The 12,625-nt window shown below is 36.9% G+C and overlaps 1 protein-coding gene across 6 annotated transcripts in view; it reads left to right on the top strand.

Moving 5' to 3' along the window:
* LOC113094664 (plasma membrane calcium-transporting ATPase 3) overlaps window positions 1–12,625 on the top strand; it is a 45,748-nt gene that overhangs the window by 29,040 nt on the left and 4,083 nt on the right. For 2 of the 6 annotated variants that reach the window (XM_026260247.1, XM_026260248.1), the window contains 7 exons: window positions 74–180; window positions 398–589; window positions 1,032–1,245; window positions 1,525–1,736; window positions 2,045–2,152; window positions 5,414–5,596; window positions 8,636–8,789. In XM_026260247.1, the coding sequence (XP_026116032.1) occupies window positions 74–180; window positions 398–589; window positions 1,032–1,245; window positions 1,525–1,736; window positions 2,045–2,152; window positions 5,414–5,596; window positions 8,636–8,789 (1,170 nt within the window). Of the gene's footprint in view, window positions 1–73; window positions 181–397; window positions 590–1,031; window positions 1,246–1,524; window positions 1,737–2,044; window positions 2,153–5,413; window positions 5,597–8,405; window positions 8,613–8,635; window positions 8,790–12,625 lie in introns of those variants that run through there. The other 4 variants (XM_026260244.1, XM_026260245.1, XM_026260250.1 and 1 more) reach the window with 3 other exon arrangements.

Below are 12,625 nucleotides of genomic sequence, written 5' to 3'. Positions count from 1 at the left end.
CTGTTATTCGGTGTCTGGACAAGGTTATGTGCTAGCTGGTAATTGTTTGCTGGCTGATGATGCCATTGTGTAGGCATCATTGACAGCACTGTGCTGGAGCAGAGACAGGTGGTGGCCGTAACTGGTGATGGGACAAATGACGGACCGGCTCTCAAGAAGGCAGATGTGGGCTTTGCGATGGTAAGCACATCTGATGAACACTTCCCACTAATCTATTCATATATTCGTCCTTCCATCCAAGAGGTAGTTAAGAGATGAGTTGTGATTTATTAGAAGCTCTACTTACATCATGTTCACCCAACAAGGGTGTATGAAAAAAGCCACTCTTCTCCACTGAATCTGCCTTTGATGCATATGTAACCTAAATCTCTCGATCTTTCTCTCTTTCCGTCTCTAGGGTATAGCAGGCACTGATGTAGCTAAAGAAGCCTCTGACATCATCCTGACCGACGATAACTTCTCCAGCATTGTGAAGGCTGTCATGTGGGGGAGAAATGTGTATGACAGCATCTCCAAGTTCCTGCAGTTTCAGCTTACTGTCAATGTAGTGGCCGTCATCGTTGCTTTCACCGGGGCCTGCATTACACAGGTAGTACACTGAGTGTGTTCCACTGTAATTTTAGTATTATTTATATGCTATTATACTATTTATTCATATTTGTAAATAATTTTTAAAATATATTTTTATATAGCTTTAATTAATTTAATTTTAGTTTTAGTTTTAGTAATCTATTGGTTCACCTTAAACTTATTTATTCTGTTTTTTGGGGGGATTTTTTTTTAGTTTTTGTGTAATATTTATAACTTATTTTCTTTAATATTTATTTCAATAACCCACAATTATTTGATATATTTTTAGTTTTAGTTAACAATAACTACACTGACTGTTGAGCTCAACTGACAGCATTTGTGGTATAGTGTTGATTACCCCCCAATAAATATTGTTTAATTGTCCCTCAAAATTCCAGGTTGTGGGGATGCACTTGCAACTTCACTACCTTCATCAGTAATCTCTGTGTTTTTGTGTGTAGGACTCTCCACTGAAAGCAGTACAGATGTTGTGGGTTAATCTGATCATGGACACATTTGCCTCTTTGGCTCTTGCAACTGAGCCACCCACCGAAGCTCTGCTGCTTAGGAAACCCTACGGGCGCAACAACCCCCTCATCTCACTCACAATGATGAAGAACATCCTGGGTCATGGAGTCTATCAGCTCATCATCATCTTCACCCTGTTGTTTGTTGGTGGGACAGAGAATTCAAGAATCAATATGTTGTTTTGCATTATTTACTGATGATGAATAATACAGTAATAAAGTGAAAGTGTAGCAGCTTACAGCTCATAATTATAACATCATAGTCTCAAATATGTTACATATATTTACATATTCATTTAGCAGAAGCTGCGAGAATGAGAGCATGCTAGCAGAAGTGACTAGGCTAAAGGTGAAACAATGGGTGCTTACTGAGTGCACCTGTAAAGGTTTTAATTTTACATGCCTTCATATCTTTCATCCTATCAAGGAGAGAAAATCTTCAACATCGACAGTGGCCGTAACGCTCCCTTACACTCCCCCCCATCTGAACACTACACCATCATCTTCAACACCTTTGTCCTGATGCAGCTCTTCAACGAGATCAACGCTCGCAAGATTCACGGCGAAAGGAACGTGTTCGACGGCATCTTTGGGAACCCTATCTTCTGCAGCATTGTTCTGGGAACATTTGGAGTGCAGGTCAGAGCTACTGTTCGTGTTATCTATCTATATTCTTCAAAATATCATCTTTTATGCACCACTGAAAAAACGGCATGCAAAAAAATGCAGGCAAAAACGCAGACAGGTTTGAAATGACTTAAGTGTGAGTAAATGATGACACAATTTACATTTTTGGGTGAACTTTACCTATAAATCCAACCAAGAGATTTATACAGACTATTTTTGAAATCAGAATTCTATCTGGGCCTTTCCATGAGGTTGTAGGAAAGATGAAATGAATGCTGGTGTTGACTATGTTTGGTTGTGTGCTGTTGATCTGTGTGCAGATTGTGATTGTGCAGTTTGGGGGCAAGCCCTTCAGCTGTTCCCCTCTCAATTTGGAGCAATGGCTGTGGTGCCTCTTCGTGGGAGTTGGAGAATTGCTGTGGGGTCAGGTAGGAGAGCAAGAGACACAAAGAACGAAAAAGGAGAACAACTATAAAATACATTATTTGTGTAACTGAAGGTGTTGAGTATTTCATCAAGTTTTCCCCAAAGAACCTAATGGCTGATATTTGTCCATTTTGAAAATATTGCAACAGCTGATAACTGTGCTAGACTGCCTTACAAACACAAGTGGTTATCCTGCCTAGAATAACATACAGTGTCCTCCATAAGAATTGGAACAGTAAAGACAAAATTGTTCTGTTTGCTGTGCAGTCAAGAAATCTGTAAATATGATTTAAAGTTGAATATGAGACAAAACTACAGAATGTCACATTTGATTCAACACAAATATGTTTTACCAGCTAAGAAGATCAGCGCTTTTAGAGTTTAATTTCCTTGTCTGATGTGAGCATAAGTATTGGAAGAGTTGCCTCTCAGGTCTTTCTAAGTGTTCAGTTGTGTCCTGTTGCATTAATTCTTCAGATATTAAAAGCAGGGAATGTGTCTTATCCGTTATATCCATCGCTTCTGCATTCTAAGTCTTGCATTTTATGATGAGACACACACAAACCAGAATGAAGACGAGGAAGCTGACTCTGAAAGAAAAGTAAGCAATTTGGATGCTAAAAGAAAAGAGGAATCCAATAAGAACTAATGGAAAAACAAAGGGCATGGAGAAATCAAGAGTTTAGAAACAGTATTTGATGATGGGGAAATCATAAATGCTGTGAAAATGAACCCTAAAATACATGTCTGTAAAATCACCAACAACCTCCAGAAAGCTGGGGTGATGCTCTGTCAATCAACAGTCCACAGGAGAATTTGACACAGAATTACAGAAGCTACACAGCAAGATGCAAACCTCTGATCAGCACCAAAAATAGAAAGGCAAGATTCTTCACAAATGTGAGTCAGTAGAGTTTTGGAACAGTAGAGTTTTTTCTAAGTGATTGAAAAGCAAAAGTGTGGAGAAAAAAGTGAACTGCAAATGATCCTTAGCATACAACCTCATCTGTGAAGCTTGGTGGAGGTGGTGTCATGGCATGGGCAAGCATGGTTGTCTCTAGAACAGGATCTCTTCATTTTAATGATGACTTAATGTGTGATGGCAGGAGCAGAATGAATTTGGAAAGGTACAAAATCATCTTGGCTACCAATATTCAAGAAAATTCCACCAAACTCATTAGAAAGCACTTCATATTGGATCAGGACAATGACCCCAAAACATCCACAAGTTTAGTCAAGGACTTCATCAGGGCAAAGAAATGTAAAGTCTTAGATTGCCCAAATCAATCTCCAGATTTAACTCCGAACATAAATTTCACCAGCTGAAGAGTAGACTAAAGACAGAAACTCCTCAAAACAAGCAACAGTCGGAATTGGCTGCATTAAATGCTGGGGAAAAGCATTTCAAAGCATAAGACCAAGAGTCTGGTGATGTCTATGGGTCGCAGACTCACTGCTCTGATTGCATGCAAGGGATCTGCATCTAAATATCAGCTTTTAATCTTTTACATCTTCCTTAAATTCAACTGTTCCAATACTTATGCTCACATCAAATAGTGGGATAAACTCTAAAAGTGCTGTCCTTTTTATTTGGTAAAACATGTGTCAAAAGACCTAATAATAAAATGTGACATTCTGTGGTTTTGTCGCATATTCATCTTTTAATCATATTTGCAAATGTATTGACTCCAAAGCAGAGAAAACATGTTTGTCTTTACTGTTCCAATACCTATGGAGGGCACTGCATGTTTCAATATATTTTAAGTGAACTTTAAGAAAATATATAAAAAAAAATATTTTGTGTGCATTTAATATACTTTCCTAATAATTAATTGTTTTATACAGTGTATGTGAACACCCAAATGTGCCACATGCAATTAATTTTAAACCATTGTCTATTAATTAGAAGTAAGTCCTCCTTTTACTGCTACAACAGCTTCTAATCTTAAGGGATGGCTTTTTTCTACTAGATGTTGGAACATAGCTTTGTGAATTTGCTCCCATTAAGACACAAGAGCATCAGTGAGGTCAGGCACTGATGTTGGGTAATGAGGTCTGGCTCATCCCAAATCCATCCCACGGGTGTTCAGTTGGGTTCAGGTTCTTCCACAGTACAGTATTTATTGTTGTGAAAGCTCTCTGGGTCTCATCCTACTGTGAATATTTGTCAGTGGGTGCACGATTAATTTTATACATCTTGAAGTATCTTGAATTGGTGTGCCCAAAATAGACAAGCCCGTTAAAGGTGCTAAAAGCGATTTTAAATAGAATGCTTAGAAAATATCACACACCTCAGGCTCATTGTCTAACCACTCAAAGCCAAGTTTTTAAGGTACCTTCTGCCTTTCATTTTGCATATTCATAGGGCAGTCCAAATTTGGGCAGCAGGAAGCTGAGAGCTTGGTAGATGAATTGGATCTTGCAAGTTAAGTGCCAACTCCAGCTTCATAAGCATTTTTCAGTTTTGTCTCACAAGAATGTTATTTTGCTGCCGCCACTTCTGACGTCTCAGCGGGTTCTTTGTAGGGTGGAGGAGGGGGATTGGTTCCTTCCATAACTAAATCTGACAGAATAGCAGTACTATTAAATAGTGTTTAATTAGTTCCATAGTACCATCCTGGAACTGCTTGGGAATTGATAATGTGGTTTCTTGGACATATTGCTCAGACAGCTGATAGAGCTGAACAATGATTGGGCCGATATTAAAGATCTGGCAGATATAATACGCTGATAATTAGTTTCATGTTAAGGCTGACAGTAAAAATGTCTTTCTATTTCTAGAAAGTATTTTGCCTAAATAAATACAACTAAAACACTAAACACTAAAACCAGTTAAGTAAATTTACACATCACAACATTATAATTATACAGGATGAAACATAGGGAAAAGAGCATGAACAGTTCAATATCTAATATGCTGTCATTTAAAAAAAAAATTCAAATTTTTTATGTTTTTAAAGTCTTTTATTCTCAGAAATTGATTAATATAGTGTCTTTTATTTCTGTGATTGCAAAGCCATCGATATGTGCTTTTGACCGTAGGGCAGAGTGGCATGCACAAAACCTCCGGAGGGGCAGGGTGAAATGGCATTGCGAGGGCACGATCACAGTTCAGGGGGTAACAAGGGCCACCTAGATCAGACTGAAAGGGCACTTTAGCACACCCCGACTCGAGCCCCCCTGCACCCACCCCTTGTGCATGCCTCTGATCATATGTATCAGTCATTCCACTCCTTTTAAACCAACTCTTCTTTTCATCTCAGGTGATAGCCACAGTGCCCACTAGTCACCTGAAGTGTCTGAAGGAGGCAGGCCATGGACCAGGGACGGATGAGATGTCGGAGGACGAGCTGGCCGAGGATGAGGAGGAGATAGACCACGCTGAGAGAGAGCTACGCAGGGGGCAGATCCTCTGGTTTAGAGGCCTTAACCGTATCCAGACTCAGGTGCTGTGCATGCGACCCCTTACCTCTGACCAGTTAGAGCACTAGTCACGTAAGATGGTTTCCACAGACAGTAGAGCTTTTGTCTCCTCAAAGAATGCTCTTTTACTTTTCCTTTCGTTTCTTTCTCTACTCTCCCCACTCTCTCTAGACCTTCTCTGAATCACCAACATTAGTTCATCCTTGCCTTCTTCCTTTTCTCTTTCCTCCTCTCTTCTGCTAATCTGGCTTTGTCTCTGCTTCCCACTGTTGGGACCCTATACTTGCGTATAGATTTCCCCCAACAAGAATGTATAACATTCCCTCCCCCCTTTCCGTGCTCAGAGCTCTGTTTTGTCACACTATTATGTAACTCGAGTCCTTTAAATTCCTCATTTATTTGCTTTGTAACTCATTTGGCTCAGAGTCACAGCACAGAATCATCCTGATGCGCTGCATGGGACTTGAGAATGATGCTCCTCAGACTTGATAGAGCTTGAAAGATTTGATGAGGATCTGAACAATGTTTGACTCTGGGGATGCACCAGTATTTAAGATCTGGTCAAAATGATGAGCTGTTTATTATTTTCATGCCGTGACTGATATTGAGTCGGCCTATGAGTATAAAATAAGGGGTTCAGAAGTTTGGGGTCAGTTAGATAAACTAGATAAAATTAGGCTACAACAATATTATTACTATTTAAAATGTAACATATTTTAAAATGAAATTTATTCCTGTGATGGCAAAGCTGATTTTTTTTTTTAGCAGCGATTACTCATTCTAAAGTTCAAAAGAACAGCATATAGTTTAAGAGAAACCTTTTCACATTTTAAATATCTTTACTGTGATCTTGATTAATTTAATTTGTCCTTATTGAATAAAAGTACTAATTTCTTTCAGGAAAAAAAAACTGACCCAAACTTTTGAACTGCAGTGTATCTGCTGATACAATAAAATGATCCTCTAATATCTTCTGATATGATGCTGTTTTATAGTGCATCCCTATCTTACACATCAAGGCTCTTAACATTATCATAAATGTGCCTAACCTAATTACAAAATAGGGTGAATATATTAGAAGTAGTTATTGTTTTGATTTGATCTGTATATATAATCAACCAAATGTGTATTATACTATCTTGTTTCTCTTTCCATTTTCTGTTCACTATCTCTTTCTCTTTACAATTTTCAACCTTCATGAAAACTCAGCTCTCAGTTTTATTTTGTTTTTGAATTGTTGAAGTAGTTTGATTTAAAGGGCCAATGCTTGCTTAATTTCCTGAATTTCCAGCTTAATTATACTGAACTTAATTATATTTGATTATATGCATACACTTGTTGTTCTCAGTCTGGACTCCATCCATGACTTTAAGTGTGATTTTTCTCTTTTTTGGGGTTTGCATAGAATCGTCATTTGATGGTTCTTTAAATTATGAATCTTTGTGGAAGGATTTGTTGTGTGATGCACTTGTGACTTGTGAGTTAGTATACATTTTAGTGTACAAGTTTCCTGATCAGAACTACGCATATACAGTATAATATGGAAGGTCAGCAGTTGTAGAGGAGGTGCGTCATGGTGCCTGTTGGTTTATGGCACTGTAACTCTAGAAAAAGCTTTTATAATAGAACATTCTCTGAGCACATGCATGCATGATGTAGCACTCTCTCTTTTGGCCAATATACACCATCAGTGAGCATACTTGATGGGATAGTAGAGCATTTTTTTATTATTTGGAGTGCCCCGTATGGATTTTTGAAGTGCTTATAAAGCTCCATACAAGGTTTCCATTGATTCCTTCACTGCTGGACACTGAGTATGCAAAACACAACACACATTATAGCGACTGGCCTCATATCAGCAGTCAGCCTGATCTAATCACGGCTTTCATCCTGAGTGACTCCACTGAGGAGAGCACCTCCATTTCTCAGTGTTGTGTTTTTGACACAGGGTATTTGCAGATTAATTATCAATGAGGTTTTATGCAAGCTGATTGCATATTCTTACGGCATTTCCCATTTTAGTTTGGCATGGTTCAACTTGTTCTTAAGGGGTGCATGTAAAATTGATTCAACGCACAAAGTGAGTTTCAGAGAAATGAAACATTTTGGGGTGGGGTGGTTGCAGAGGTATCCATTTGTTGTGTAAGCTTTTATTACAAAGTGATGTTCAGTGAACTTATCTAGTGCAGTCTATTTAATAATAATAAAAAAAGCCATTTAGAAATTAAAAAAAATACTGCAGTGACATCCACACTCTATTTGTGGAAAGACACAACAGAACCCTGTTAAATGAACTGACAAATGAAGGCAATGTGTTTCTTTAAAAACAATATGAAATGTCGCTTGCAACCAATACATTTTTTTCTTGAGTGATTGTGATATTGTATGTGATATGGAAAATGACTGAAGAGTGGAAAGTGATCTTGATATGACAGGTCTTGGTGGTCAGCGATAAGTTGTTTTTGTGGCAGAGCAAGTAATTACATTTTAATGAATGATTATAAAGTCTTTTATTTTCTTTGTTTAATTATGCACCAATAAATTATTTCCAATAAGACCCAAACAAGATCCTGGTTGCAGATCATTGAAGGGGTAGTTGACCCAAAAATTCAATTGATGTCATCATTTACACAGCCTCATGTTGTTTTATGTATGACTTTCTTTCTTCTGTGGAATACAAAAGGAGAAATTCTTAATTAGTAATGTAGGTTCCTGTGTTTGTGAAGTCCCAAAAAGGACAAAAACACCATGTGCTTTCCAGGTAGCTAGACAGCCGCTTTATGTGAGGAACAGACTAAAAAAAAAAAGGTTTCTTTTTTTTTTTTTTAACAGCAAATGGATTTGGAACAACAAGAGGGGGAGTAAATAATGACAGAATTTTCACTTTTGGGTGAGCTATCCTTTTAATGTTGAAAGATGTACCCTTTAGTACACAATGCCAGCCTAGCTTTGTTTTCTCCTGCCGGGTGAAGTATCACACCGCTCTGCTCTTTCCTTGTTACTCTTTCTCTCTCTTTCTTTCTCTGGTGTGTATATGATGTGGTTCTCTCTCTCTCCTGCAGATGGAGGTAGTGAGTACGTTCAAGAGAAGTGGTTCGTTTCAGGGTGCTGTGAGACGTCGATCCTCAGTGCTCAGCCAGCTCCATGACGTTACCAATATTTCTACCCCCACTCATGTAGTTCTCTCCACTGCCAATGCAAGCGTCGCTCCCGGGAGTGAGTTCCCTGCTTTCCCTACCTGTGTCAGACAAAACACTCACACACTCAGAAACACTCACCAAACATGAAAACTCTTACAAACACACACACACACACATGCTCCAAGCATTCCTCAACACCCCACGGTGTGTGCCGTGGTACTTCTGTTCTGCATTTGAAACCTTCTGTGTGGTCGTCTCTGTGATTGAGTGGCTCTGTGCAAGATGGCCTGTCTGGCTTTGACTGATTCTCTATGGGCCGCTGTTTGTGTCCTCCCCGAGTCCCTCCTCTGCTTCTCTCGATTTCTGTGTGCTGTCTTGCTGTGTCGGGCCTTTTCTCTTGCTGATGGGTTCTTCTTTGTTGTCTAAAGGTGTTTGGTTTTGTTTTCAAATCCCCATTTCTCTATAAGCCATTCTGTGTATTCTCTCTGTCCAAAACGAAACCTATTACCTACAACAGAATGTGTAAAAAAAAAATAAAAAAATTCAGTGCTAGTGTTGAGTGCACAGCAGAAACCTTTTTATTTATTTATTTTTTAAAGCTGAAGTGGTTGCTTTTTTTTTTTTTTTTTTTTTTGGAGCAAATGCAATTGCAAAAATAATGACTGATCAGATTTCATAAACAGATCCCAATCCAATGCCATTGGCTCAACCACATTTTTAATCGTAGTATTGTTTTAATTGCACCACAGGTAAACACTTTTTGCACATTTTGTATAAATCAGTCTACAAATGACTCGTGTATAGTTGTCTATTGATATTCGGACTGTAATAGGATTTTAAAATGACCAAAAATTACACACTTCAGCTTTAAAGTAACGTATTTATAAAGATTTGTCAAAAACATTAGGAGAACAGAATATATCACATAAGACATGACTATTAAAATAACATACAAGACATGACTTATATGATATATATTACATCATTTAATAATTGCTAGCAATGATTCAATAATTGCTTTTACAATTCATTATTTTAAAAGAATTATGTCTGGACATTGCAAGAAGAACCTGTTTTTAAACCTGAACTTGGTCCAGGAATCCACAGAAAGAATACAGAGAGAACACGGCACTCACTTCCGAGAGGCTTCTGTTTAGCGTGGTTTGCTAAAAAGATGAGGTTTTACAGTATAAGCAGAGGTGCTAAATGTGCTGCACTGCTATAGCTTTTGAGCCTAAAAAGGGGTAAACCTTCGAGTATAAGCCCTATAAGGTTCTTCTCCCTCTGATCTCTCTCTCTCTCTTTCTCTCTCTCTCTCTCTCTCTTTCTCTCTCTCTCGCTCTGTCATTCTCTTTCACTCTGTTACTTTTTTTTCCAGATAATTCATCTTGTAACTCTCATCATAAGACTGTGTGAAAGCATCCTCTACTGTCCTCACAGTCTTTTTCTCATTCCCATGGTTGACATTGTTCATGGCTTAAATCTATTTTTACCTGTCTCCTGTTCTCTTCTAAACTCTTCTAAAATCTTCTAAACTAACAAACATTCTTTCATTTTTCCATCAAACATAGTACATTAGCATATGTCGAGATATCATTCTTTAAAGGAATCAAAACAAGGGTTCAAAACAAGTTCAGCTCTAGCATCTGTGTAATTCTGTTGAAAATATTATCAGCTTGTCTGTCAGTTTACAAAAACAATCCAAGATTACATACTGAATGCTGTCAATAGAGTCAAAAGTTAAAATTCTGTCCTAAAAATACTTTATTAACTCATGCCGTTACACACCTGAATGGCTTTCATTCATATGTGAAACATGCAATGAGATTGTTTTAAAGAATGTTCTTGAGTGGATCAAGGGCTTCATTAAAAGCACCTTAAAAGCATTCTAAAAGTAGCAGACACACTGTATTCAAACAGCATTGTGAGAGGAACAGACCAATTTTTTAAATAAAAAAAACATGCCCTTGGATGGTCACAATTCACTTTCATTGTATGGAAGTTTGGGCTTGGACTCAGATTAGCTATAAATACAGTCATACAGGTTTAGAACAAAATGAGGGTGAGTAAATGATGACAGAACTGTATTTTAAAGAGTAATAATTACAATTTGGGTGAACTATTCTTACAATTTCTTTTGAACCCCAAAAAAATGCTTTATACACCCTAAAAGCACTTTAGAGATTTTAAGAATGTGAATTATGTTTTCTTGCTGGGAATAGTGGACTAACTAAATTTGTATCAGTGCTTTTAGATTTCTTTCACAGCTATTTCTCCATCTTTGCAGATATATATGACATTTTTTTTAGGCTAGAAATGTTAATTACAACTACCATATCATTGCATCTGACCTCTCTGTGATGTGCTTCATATGTATCTGTACATTTATCATCACATTTTTCACTTTGTGTCTTCGTACTGTGCTCATGTGAGTGAAATGTGCCAGTGCACTCCTGTCTTCTTTTTCAGCCCTATAAATATCATTTTGTTGTTTTTCTCACACAAACTTTTCTTTGACTTTGACTGAGATTTGCAAACATGAACTAGTTTAACCATCATTCTGTCAACCTCATGTTAGAAACCATACTACAGAAAGATTTAGTAGAAGTTAGTGTGTTGATATCTTTGCCTAAATGAAGTATTTTTAATCATTTATGATGTATATATTATATACATATCTTTGAAAATCATTTTTACTAGCATTGTAACTCTTCAGAGATGAAAACACTATATTTAGATCAAACATTAATCACAGCTCTCCAAAAACATGTATTTTTTTTTCCCTCACAGCTGTCTCACATACAAATGTTTGTTTAAAACTATTTGACACATCTATGGATCAAGTTTGTTTTCATTTTAGGTTTTGTAAGATGTGACCCAGATGTTGAGAAGAGTGCTGTCTGATAGATTCATGTTTATCTCACTCATTTGCTCAAACATTTGCATTGTATGGTAGCGGTTCACTGTTAAACACAGATGCTCACTATCAGCCAGTGGAATATATTTTGGAATATAAGTGGAAATGTCCAAGCGATGCTAATTTATTAAAGTTTTCCTAGCTTTGATTACTACCATCTGATTAAAAAAAAAACATATTCATAGACTGTGTGAATTCTGCCATCAGATTATACAGTGCATTTTATAAAGTGCATTGCTAAATGTATAATATTGTATAATTTCACAAAGTTCACCATAGTTAAATCTTTCAAGAAGACACTTATTGCTGTAATTAAAATGAACTCCTTATAAACCTTGTTTGACATTTTGCAGTAAAAAAGAGAGAAAATGTAGATAGTTTCAATTTAAATTGTGACTTTTAATTAAATTAATAGTATAAAATGTGAAATTCTTTAAATGGAGAGAATTGCTCTGTATGATTTAGAGCATTTACAGTCACTTCTAAATATAGATTATGTCAAATTAAAGTTAGCAGTTAGATATTGATAATTCACTCATTTGTGATCGCTTTATTACGTACTCATTATAAAGAGTTATGCAAAAACATTTCTGAATGCATTCTTAAAAATTCAACATGAAGTCATTATTTCATCACTGCTTTGTTAAATACTTCATCTTCTGTCCTGCATCTTATCACTTAGTCTTTCTGTGTAGATCTACTTTCATTTCAGACGTCTTTGGGAAATATTTGTTGAGTAAAGAAGTCTTTTTTTTTTGGGTTTTAATGATAAAGTTTTAACCATCAAGCTTTTTTTCTTTGAAAGACAGTGGATAGTAATCTGGCATGCAAACATCCAGAGCCAAAAAAAAAACTCAATCAGTTTTAAACAAACACACATTTCCCAAAAGTGGGCGATATACTCGAACGTTTACCTGTATCCATGCAAAAAAAAAAAAAAAAAAAAATACCTCCAGAAAGACAGAAACTCAAAGAACAAAAATGAAAACAAACAG

The sequence above is a fragment of the Carassius auratus genome, unplaced genomic scaffold (assembly GCF_003368295.1).
Source record: "Carassius auratus strain Wakin unplaced genomic scaffold, ASM336829v1 scaf_tig00215416, whole genome shotgun sequence".
NCBI classification, from domain to species: domain Eukaryota; kingdom Metazoa; phylum Chordata; class Actinopteri; order Cypriniformes; family Cyprinidae; genus Carassius; species Carassius auratus.
This window is presented reverse-complemented; position numbering and strand designations above follow the sequence as displayed.